General features: G+C 46.8%; 2 protein-coding genes across 3 annotated transcripts in view; both read left to right on the forward strand.

The window, feature by feature from the left end:
• The window catches only part of NAA25 (N-alpha-acetyltransferase 25, NatB auxiliary subunit), a 33,450-nt gene extending 27,936 nt beyond the window's left edge, over positions 1-5,514 (forward strand). The window contains exon 23 of one of the 2 annotated variants that reach the window (XM_087754781.1): positions 1,530-5,514. In XM_087754781.1, the coding sequence (XP_087610907.1) occupies positions 1,530-1,652 (123 nt within the window). In that variant the 3' untranslated portion in view covers positions 1,653-5,514. The remainder of the gene's footprint in view (positions 1-1,529) is intronic. The other variant, XM_087754780.1, reaches the window with a different exon arrangement.
• Positions 5,515-5,674: 160 nt separating this feature from the next.
• On the forward strand, positions 5,675-10,974 carry ERP29 (endoplasmic reticulum protein 29). Its single transcript, XM_087754578.1, has 3 exons — positions 5,675-5,832; positions 7,738-7,876; positions 9,070-10,974. Exons 1-3 carry the CDS (start codon positions 5,713-5,715, stop codon positions 9,570-9,572), a joined length of 762 nt encoding a protein of 253 aa, XP_087610704.1. The 5' UTR covers positions 5,675-5,712; the 3' UTR covers positions 9,573-10,974.
• The last annotated feature ends 60 nt before the right edge of the window (positions 10,975-11,034 follow it).

The raw sequence follows: 11,034 nt of genomic DNA on the forward strand, positions 1-11,034 counted from the left end.
TGGAAAAGACCCTTAAGATCATCGAGTCCAACCGTTAACCTATCACTGCCAAGTCCACCACTATACCGTGTCCTCGAGCACCACGTCTACTTCCGTCTACCTAACCTGCTGTTAGCCACCTTGTATTTTTTCAATTAGATTGTCCTGTTTATTTCATAGCACGTTACTTAATTTCCCTTTTCTTGTCGCTGTATGAGACTGATGTAGAAGTATCTCAAATATATATATATAAAAAAAAAAAACTGCAAAAACTGATAGAAAGCAAGGAAATCCCTTAGACTGTATTTAATGCAAATTTGAATAAAACCAAAACAGTACATTTTCCTAATATCTTCAAAGAATCTTCACTTTAAAGGGATAAGACATTTTCAGGTAATTGCCATTTTTGTGGTTCCTCACTGAGTCAACAAATCCCTCCATCAGGGACCTCAAATTATTACACAAGGCAGATCTGCAAAACCCAGCCGTTAGATTCACATGGATTTGAGCAGAAGTGTCTGTGGGAGTCTGCAGCTTTCCCTGTGTTTGTTCACAAAGTTTGCTATTCTGTTTGTTGTTTGGCATTGTTGCAGTAAACCCTGATAAACACAGTCTGTATAGCTCTGCTCAGACCTGGAGCTGCGTTTGCAGCTCTGTGTGTTCAGAGCTAAAAGGTGCTTTTGAAAAAGTCCTCGTGTTCAGGTATTAGTGAAAATTCTGGTGTGGATGGAGTGATGCTGTCAGTGTGTCAGCTGAACCTTGCCGCTGACGCGAGATTTTCCCACATCGGATTGGTTTACTCGGACTGTGCCTCGCAGGCTTTTCTGCTGCTATCTGTACGAGTGTCTGCAAAAGGCATCCTGATAGCAAGTCACCTCTTGACAGAACAGTGGTTTTGGCTGCTGCTTTGGGCACCAGGATTTGCTCTTTCTGCATGCAAGAAGTACAGCATAGGTCAGTGCTAACCTCCCTCCACCTGCAGGAGCAATGCCAACGGTGTTGCATGATGGTGGTCCTCCTAAAAGACTTTTAGCTCGGGCATTTTGGAAAACTGCACATGAAAGGGAATCTAATTGCTTTGGGAAAGCTAGGTACCAGTGTTGCTGAATTAGTGACATCTGAACCTGTCCCAGGCACGGTGTCTCACTGTGCTTTGGAATTTGGTGCAAGAGTCTCTTAGCTGGTCGGTGTTCATTTGCTGTTTAACTTCACTTTTCTATATAAGAAATTATCTACTTTAATAAATGCTGACTAAAATATAATGCTACACGCACTCAGTTTCATCCACAAATATTTTGCACAAGGATGTTTCCAGAAGTTTTGAAGAAATGTTCATGTGTTACCAGCCCCATTTGGGCAATACCAGTATCTGCAGGAATGATGGCTGCTGAGCAGGTGCTGCTTACTCTGTGCTGATGACATTCCCTTTGTAAACTTACACCGTGGTCCTCTTGAAATTCTTATCAGTGTCTGAGATGGTGGGGGAAGTTTAATGGGAGGATTTAAACACTTGCTGTGGAGTGAATGATTTCTCTTTTTGCATTTTGCAGGAAGAAAAAAAGTTTACAAAGACTGTGCAAGGGAAGGTGCAGAGCAGTTACCATCACTCAGTTCAGGAAATTGGCGAGCTGCTGAAAAAGAGACTTGATACCATTAAAAAACTAAAGATTTGAGAAATGCATCCTTGACAGACTCCACAGGGGAGTGACACCAGAGTCCCAGACAGAAGCAACATCCAATATACCATCACTTTAATCCAGAACTTCCTCATAATGCATGAAGGACTTAAAATCATAAAACAATTTTTTTAGGTATTACAGATATATTGAGCTGATTTAAATTATTGTACATAAATGAGAAGCAGGGACCCTTATCAGGGTTTGACCACTTTTTATACATGTTCATAAGCATATTGCAACAGGAGAAAATTAACTTTCTTCCCTTTTGATCTCTAGAAACAACTGGAGATGGTCTTTAGAAGCAGCAATAGAAATCCAGTGTAAAGCAAATATATCTCAAAGGAGTTGTATTTTCATCACCATACAGTGTTTATAATTTTTGTATGGTCCTTGCCTTAGAAATGCAGAAATTGTAGATGCCCGCGTTCAGCCGCCTCCAATGAAATGAGCCTGTTTTGGAGCTGCCTATTTTGTCTGCAAGCCACCTGGTCCTACTGAACCAATGCAGTGTGTTGGCGAAGCAGGGAGAGGGGAGGCTGCGCTGGAGGAGCACCCTCTGCACCCAGCCTTCCAGCAGAGCCCAGCCCTCCGTCGCGGGGTGGGAGGGAGCCATGCCTGGCGGTGGGGCAGGTTCCTCTAAGGAGAGAACCGCCGGAGGGAAGAGGTGGTGTCAGCGCACACATAGGTTGTTTTCACGTTCAGAGAAATTGCAAACCTGATGAGGAGCAAACCTGGCTGATGAGCTTTAGAGAGAGAGATGGGAATCGGTGTTTCAGCAAAAAAGACAAAACCAGAGACCTTGTATATAATGGCTGCAGTGAAGTCTGACGCTGCGGTCTGATTTCATGTCAGTTTAATGTAAAACAGCAATCATCATGACTTTCAAAAAGTGTATTTAGATTACTGAAACTTTAACACTTAAATATTTTAATAGAAATTAAATCCTATTGGCTTTGGTTTTAAGTTGGCAGAGGTGACTTTTGCTTCCGCTGTGGTATGAGGCTGAGAATACTTTTTGTACCTGTATGCTTGCTTTTTGCAGTTGATCTTTGATTATTCAAGTACTAGCTCATTAGGCATTCTGTTAGAAAGTGCAGTCGCATCATCTCCTCCCACTGAATCTGCGTTTCTGCTGGGTTGGTTTTTTTTTTGGTTTGGGTTTTTTTTTGTTGTTGTTTGTTTGTTTTGGGGTTTTTGGTTTTTTTCATTTTAAAGGAGTAATGCAGCCTAAAATTGGTAGGCAAAAAAGTTACATGTACCTGCAATACAAGGGACAGGTCAGACTTTACAGATTCCTCATCTTCTGATTTAAAGCAGCTAGTTTCTGAAGTCTATATTTAAAGTTTTAAGAGAGCTGACAATCCTACCTTTGTCATCTCTTCTGAGTATGTTTTGTTAGTAATGCTAGAATGTTGATGAGAGTATTTTTTTAAAATAAATTCCCTGTATAAAAAAAAAAAAAAATTCACATAGCTGCTCTTGCTGGATTTAGTTTTGCTTTGCCCCATCCTGAAAGGGAAAGAAGAATGTCTGCAGGTTGTCTAAATTGTAATGGATGTCCTGAGTTTAATTGCAATGTCTGGTAAGTGCTCTGGGCTGGAGGAATACCAAAATGTGTTAAGTCTGTTTTATAGTAATACTTTTGCTGAAAGGAAAAAAAAAAAAAAAAAAAAAAAAGGAACAACAACTGAATTCTTATATGTTGTACAGAAATACCTTTTTGGAAAGAAAGGTGTGCTCCTTAAATTAAAGCAAGACTGATGACTGAAACTGATGCTTTGAAATGTGTAGGGTAAGTGAAAACAGTCCCATTGCTGAGATGATGCAATTCAGAGAGAAGCACTGAGCCAGAAACCTGCACTGCCCCTTTTCATTCCAGGAGGCGAATTGCCATTGCTGGTGTTCCTGTCCCCTCCCTCCCTCCCCTGTGGCAGTGCTAACTAGAGAGGGCTTTGCGCAGACACCGGCATTGAATGCAAAGCTGACACAGCACCCTCCTCCAGAGGGGACAGTCCAGGGGCTGATTTACGCTGGAGTTTCCTTCCACTGCTGCTACAACAGGTTGAACTCAACCAGTCCTATCAATTAGCAATGGTGAAAATGTAAGTCCAAGTGTAAGGTTACTATAACCAAGCTTTTAAAATCCTCCCATGTGCCTGAAAGCAGAACTTGCTTTAAAAAAAGGTTTTCTGCATCAGCTCCCTTAAAAGCAGAATTGAAACTGCTGGGGGGGGAACGTGTCATCTGAAGTGAAGTCTGAGAAGAGATGGAACCATGGCTCACTCTCGCTTCCCATCACAGCGTTCGGCACAGCACAGGTCCTGCGTTGGCTGGTCACTGAAACCATCCCTGTGCCAGCACAGGAGCAATGCTGACTGCTTCTCAGTGTTAGCTGCTGTCCCGGTTCCAGTTCCAGCCACTGGTGAACGATAAGCTTGTCAAATGCAATTTTTGGATTACTCAGTGTTTTCTAAAACCAGGTGCCATCTCTTCACAAGCTGTAGTTTCTCTATAGGAGACGGTGTACAAAAATGACTATGTACTGACTGTTTGGGGGCTTGGTTGAGGGAGAAGGAAAATTTCTCTCCCCCTATAAATTGTGTACAGTTAAATATATTATATATTTCTTACGAAAGAGCATTTCCTCTCCAGAATATGTCCCACAGGGATCCGATAAGAAATTCAAGCTATAACCCATTGCTGCTGTTCCCCCTTTTCCACTCTTGGGATTTGTTTTTGTTTGGTTGGCTTTTTTCAGATTTTTTTTTTTTTTGGTGATGAATTGGAAAACATACCTAGAAGAAGCTACCAAGACTACTGTTTACAGACTGAAAAAATACTGCTTTTATACTACTGGGATCATGAGCCAGGATCCTTTTACAGATCTCCTCAACTCTTCTCTTTGCTTAAAATCAGTGTCTGATGTAGATAAAGGTCAGGAGTCCTACCCTGCTTTGTCTACATACAGGACAAAATGTACAATGCCTGTTTGTGTTGCCCATCATTTTTGTACTTTTTAACTGTTCAACAATTGCATTTATATTTTGCAATCATTGATAATCATGACTTTATTTTAACCGCTAGTAATCGTAGAGGGGATTTTTTTGTTGTTGTTGTATCTGCAGCCTTATCTGAACTTCTCTTCCGTGACTATTCATTGTTAATTTATGACTGTAGAAGATATGTATGCCTCAGCCTTCTACGGACTTAAGTGACACAACTGCAAATGATCTGCTTTAAACTGGATGGGTTTATAATTTATATAAAAGTCAGTTTCGTTACAAATCAGTATTGCTGCCTCTTTCATTTTTCTGTCTAGGTGCTCCTGAAGTGCTTGCTTACGCTGTCTAGCGTTGTCAGCCCCTTGGTGAAGCCAGGTTACATGGAAAGAGAGGGGAAAAATGCTCATTGCTTTCCACCTGCGGACTGGTTTCAGAATGATGCCTGCTGGGGGAGGGAGCTTGGATGTGTCTGTTCTTTGACGTGATCATCTGTCAATCTGTTCAGGCTTTCTGCATTGCTTGCTTGCACTTATTCTAGCTTTCGGTGATAAGGAAAGTAAGCGCTGGCAGTGCAGGAGATCTCCTCTAGCAGCCCAAAACGATGTGCTTGAGAGGGCTGTGGCAATGCTACGGTAGTGGCCACCCTGCCTGGCCTGTTGCTGTGTATATATAAATACATACACCGCCAGCTGCTCTCTCCCCCCGCTGCTCATCTCTGCCGTAGCGCTGCAGGCTGTCCTGCAGGGCCAGATCCTGCCTTCTGCCCTTTCGCCTGCCTTCATCTCCTGCGACTTCGCTGCTGGAAGCTGCCCGCTTCTATTTACGCTTTCTGGCAGCAGCACCAGCACCGCGTGCTGCCCGCACGGGGCTGCCTGCGCGCCTTGCCCGTTCCCCGCGCGGCGCGGAAGCGGGACTCCGTTAGACCGGAGCCCGAGACCCCGCGGCGCTGCCCCGCTCCCCCGCGTGGCCCCGGGGCCGGCGGGGCGGGGCGAGCCCCCGGCGCTCCGCGCGGTCACGTGGCCCCGGCAGCCCCGCTCCCTCCGCGCTCCGCCATGGCTGCGGCGGCCGCCGCCGCCTCCCTGCTCCTCTGCCTGCTGGGCCTGGCGCTGCCCGGCGGCAGCGCGCTGCACACCAAGGGCTCCGTGCCCCTCGACGCCATCACCTTCTACAAGGTACGGCCCGCCCGGCGGGCGCTGCCGGGCCTGGCAGAACGCTCGGGGCGGGAGGGGGGGAGCGGCCGGCCGCTCCGAGAGCGCGGCGGCCATGTGCACCGCCGCGGCGGCCGTAGCAACAGGCGGGCAGCCTCGGGGGGCCGGGGCGGCGGTGCGGGGGGCCGGGGGTGCGGAGCGGGCTGCGGCCGCGGGGCCACTGCCCCTCCCCCCGCCCGCCGGCGGCGCGGGGGGCGCCCGGGGCCGGCGGAAGGGCCGGGGCGGCGGGCCCGCCGCGCCGTGGCCAATAGGAGAGCGGCGGCCGCGGCGGCCAGCCAATCGGCGTGGTCCAAGTGGAGCCGTGCCGCCGGGGGCCGGCGGGGCAGCGCTGCGGCCGGGGGCGCGGGGGGCCGGCGGCACCGGCGGGGCTCTGTCCGGCTGCCGCCGCGGCTCCTCGGCCCTGCGCCGGGCCGGCTTCCCGCGCCCCCGGCGAGGGAGCAGACGAGCCGCGGTCGGCCGGCTCCTGCTCTGGCCGGGCCGGTGACCCGGGGCAGGACGGTGCAGGGGAGCGAGTCGGGGCCGCGAGCGCTCTCTGCTTGGGCCGGTTTCGCTTCTTTGTTGTTCATGAAACAGAAAGCAACAGGCTTCTGCCAGACCGAGGTCTCGCACAGGCGTTTTTTCTCCACTAAATCGCTTTGAAGTGAAGGTATCTTCCTAGAGCGTGGCAGGATTGTGATTGCAGCAGCAGGTGGTGCGGTGAGGGTGCCGCAGGCCCCGCGTGAGGCAGAGGGTGAGACGCCGATGAAGGGAGTCGTCGAATGGCGGGACTCAAGCCTGCGCTGTAGCAGCATGAGCTGAAGGGACAGCAATCAGCTGAGCTGTTTGAAAAGTATCTGCCCTAAACAAACTGCTCAGGCATGAGCAAATATTTCTTGCCGCATGCCAGCCCCCCGCTTGATTTTTCTGCCGTGACGAACCATTTGTGGTGTTGTAAGGGCGCTCTACAGCCCTTAGGAGCTTCCAGCTCTTCTGCAACGAGAAGAATTTGAATTGGCAGCGTGCTGAAAGAGGGACGGTAAAAGACCAGCAGAAATATCCAAGCTGTAAGACCTGCCCTGCTCGCTTCTTACCAGGACAGCAAATAAAGCGATCGGCAGGCCCGGGACTGAAGACCTCTGTTCACCGTTGCGGGCAGCTGTTAGGTCAGCGCCTGAGCAGCGCTTGCCGTGCACGTTGTAGGTGGGGACCTGTGTTGCAATCTGACCCTGTGCGCTAGAAAAAAAAGATTTTGCAAGGTCTTCTCCTGGAGGGATTACAAAATCCCAGCCCAGGTGACCGATGCCATTTCCAAGCTCGTTTGAAAGGGCGTTACCCGAGCAGAGCAAAATTCAAAAACAACGGCGCAAGCCAAGAGGAATCAGTTAAAACACAAATTCTCCGTTACTGAACCAGCACAGCACCTCCAGCATCTCCGCTCCCTCCCCGCGCCTCCTCTCGTAGGGAAGAGCTGCAGTTCTCGTGCTGGGACGCTTCCGAATGACATGAGATTCAGCCTCTGTCCTCTTCACGTCCCACTGGAATTGTTTAGCTGACTTCCTTCCAAGACGCTAATCAGATTTACCATAAGCAAATCGGGTGTAATTAAAGGCATTATCAGATCCCCAAGCCTACCACGTACCATCTTCATCATCTGCCGTAGGAATACACGCATCCAAAGCTCACGCATCCGAAGCTCAGTCTTTCCTCCACACTGCAGTGAGTCATTTTTGAAAGGCCACAATTATAAAATTTCCATTCTCCCTCTGCGTCTGCTCATTGCACAGGAAAAGAAGAACAAGCTAAAGCAACCTTAGGTGACTTAAAGATTACTCAAAGCTGAAATGCTAAAGTTTTGTCTTTTTTTTTTTTTTTTGCTTCTTGTTGTTTTAGGTAATTCCAAAGCATAAGTTTGTCCTTGTGAAATTCGATACACAATATCCGTATGGTGAGAAACAAGATGAGTTTAAAAAGCTGGCAGAGAGCTCAGGCTCCAGTGAAGATCTTCTGGTGGCTGAAGTGGGAATATCAGGTGAGGAGCTCTGGGCAGATGAGTACAGTGTGGCTGGGTGTGGAGGAAATAAAATTCACTGCAATTTCTGATAAAAACAGGCTCTGAGGTAATTCTGGTAGCGAGAAATGAGATGGGCCAGGCCCTGTCAGACCAGAGCACCAGCTGCGGCTGGTCGCTGAGCTCTGCCGCTGTGCCTCCCGCGGCGAGCGTAGGAGTGCTGCTTGTCTCCTTTTGGCTGGTTAATGAAGCGCATCAGCCCACGCAGCTAAACTGGATGCCACCCTCCTCATTCGTAGCACTTCTTGTCTTTTTTTTTTTTTTCTTTCTTTCTTTCTTTCTTTGCTGAGAGAAATACTTTTCGTCCATTTCTAGGGAACAGGCCTTACAAGGATCATGGTTTAGCCGCAAGCCTGGTCAAACGGAGCAAATGTGGTACGATTAATTCATTGTAGCAAACGCTCCGTTTATTGCTGGTAAAGCACAGAAAGTGGTCGTTGCGCTGTGGCTGGCGTAACTTGATGTTCTTGTAATCGGCTTTAAGAGAAAAGCAGTGATGAATGGATCGCTGTCACCTTACTCACTCTTGCTTTGTAGGTAGAATTAAGAATTTAAGCTCAGAGGAATTGTCTAACTGGGAAGTTTCACCCACGCTGACATCTCTAAACACACATGGATTTGGCTAAGTAGCATAGTTGAAATCTCTTTAAGTTATGTTTTCTGTCCTCAGGAATAAATGCAATTTATGTAAGATGACAAAACATCTTGTAGCTTGGCATGCTGTCAGAACTAAAGTGTATAAATGTACACTCTCTGCACATAGATCAGGAAAAAAAATCCATTTAACTGTAAAATCAAATAAAATCAATGGATAGAGCAAAACAAGGGAAAAAAATGGCTATTAATTTCCCATAAGGCGGACAGGGTTTGTGCATAGAGGTCCTGCCGATGTCTTGTGCTATCACAGTCACAGCAAAGCACCCTTAGAATCTTGTATTTTTCTTTGGAAAACCTAATGACGGTTTGCCTTGCAGAAGTGATTTTCTGGGGTGCTTTTGTTTCAGCGTATGGCATTTCCTGGCAAAGAAGTTATTAGGAAGTGTTGAAACTCTGGAGACAAATATTTATCAGTTTGTGTAGGAGAGGATCCTAATTTAATTTTTTTCTTTTGATTAACATACCATGCTTCTCTGTGTTTTGTTTTCTCTTGACAGATTATGGTGATAAACTGAACACTGAGCTGGGAGAAAAGTACAAGCTGGATAAGGAAAAGTTCCCTGTTTTTTACTTGTTCCAGGATGGTGACTTTGACAATCCCTTACCTTACAGCGGCCAAATCAAGGCCAGGGCTATTCAGCGCTGGCTGAAGAGTAACGGCATCTATCTGGGGATGCCAGGCTGCCTGAAAGAGTACGACATGCTGGCCAGCAAGTTTGTGAGCACTACTGAGAAATCGGAACGCCAGTCCCTCCTGAAAAAGGGGCAAGAGAGTTTAGAAAAAACAAAAGAAACCGAGAAGAAGTCAGCCGAGCAATACTTGAAAATTATGAGCAAGATGCTGGAGCAGGGAGAAGAGTTTGCTGCTAATGAAGTCATCCGAATCACAAAACTGATCGAGAAGAACAAAATGAGTGATGGAAAAAAGGAGGAGCTCCAGAAAAGCCTCAACATCCTTGCTTCTTTCCTGAAGAAGAATAATGAAAAAGATGAGCTCTGATATGTTGGAGAACTTTGTACAAGCTGTGAAACACTGTCAAGAGTCCTAACCAGTTCTCCTTATGCAAGCAAACTTCCCGCTGACTTCAAGAGAGCAGCAGATTTCCTTCTGGTATTCTCAGTTTAGAAGATCAAGAGGAAGACATTCCTTAAAAACACAGTATTCTATATGTTGGAAAAATCACCTTAAAGCAAGATGCCAGCATTGTGTAATATCATTCAATAACAGTGTTAAAGTAGACCAAAAAAAAAAAGCACTAGATTGGCCTGAAGCACATTCCTGCTGGTTTTTACAGCTGTTCCCTGGCAAACAAATAACAAAATTCAGTCTCACATTCCATCTTCCATGTTGTAGAAGGTACAGATTGGGTGCCCCTCGCATCCCCTTTCCCTGTTCTTAGTTTCCTCAGGTTTTATGCTCTTTAATCTACCCCTCCTCCTACCCTTTTTTTTCCCAATAGGGCTCTTTCCCCGTGACTTGTTCTCCTTACCTGTTGTTGACTGAGAGACCCGGAGCTTCCTTTTTCTGCCTTCTCTTTCAGTGGCTCCTGTCTCTGTTTGGCCTAGGTATCGGCCAAATGCTGGCAGGCATAGTTGAGACGGGTCCTTCATGTATCAGAACTTGCCCCTCATCTTCTGGCTGGAGCAGCCGTTGCAGCAAACATCATCCCCAAATCCTTTGTGGTACCCTGACAGAGCGAGTGATTTGAGCTCTGAGCAAGGGCGGAGTCTCCTTGAGGTGCTATTACACTTGAGTCTCGCCAGTTTGTGCAAAAACATGTTTTTTCAGAGGTAAATTTGGATGAGTTTTCTTATGGCTGAAGAGCACGTGCAATGCCTGTGCGTTTTGCCTGTCCTTCCCATCCAGGCTTCATTTCCCAGGTTCAGAAGAAGGGGGGTGAGACCAATACGGACATCTGAAAGTCTCAAGCTGTAGTTAACATGAACAAAATATTTTCTCCAGCCTCGTCTTCAGAAGCGATTGACACTGTCAAACTAAAACTTCATCAGCGTTTGGTAGCTGTAAGTATTTGAAAATGAGGTCTTGTAACAGGAAGCAAAAGTGTTTGTGACCTTAGAAGCCCTATCTGTGTTATTTTAACGGAGATACCTGGCCCAGGGATCAAGTCAGTCCTCAAAACTTGATACTGGATGTGGTGTTCACGCTGTGTGGAATTCAGATGGCCACTGGACGATGCTCTACTGATCAGGGTTATAGAGAGTTGGAAAGAGAAACACCTGAGTGTTTTACCTTAAGACTACGCTTTAAGCCAAGCAGAACTGATTTCTGTGGGAGCTTTGCTGCCTTTTGAATCCTGGGGTGGGTACAAGGAGCAGATACTGCTGCAAGATAAAATGTATTAATAATGATGCTATAATAAATAAAAAGTGGTTCCAATTGATAGCTGCTTCTTAAACGGCTTTCTAGAGAAACTGCTGCTGATTTCTGCTGTTAGAAGGGA

Source organism: Nipponia nippon, unplaced genomic scaffold (assembly GCF_047370975.1).
Source record: "Nipponia nippon isolate SJK-2023a ecotype South Korea unplaced genomic scaffold, ASM4737097v1 scaffold_18, whole genome shotgun sequence".
Classification (NCBI taxonomy): Eukaryota; Metazoa; Chordata; class Aves; order Pelecaniformes; family Threskiornithidae; genus Nipponia; species Nipponia nippon.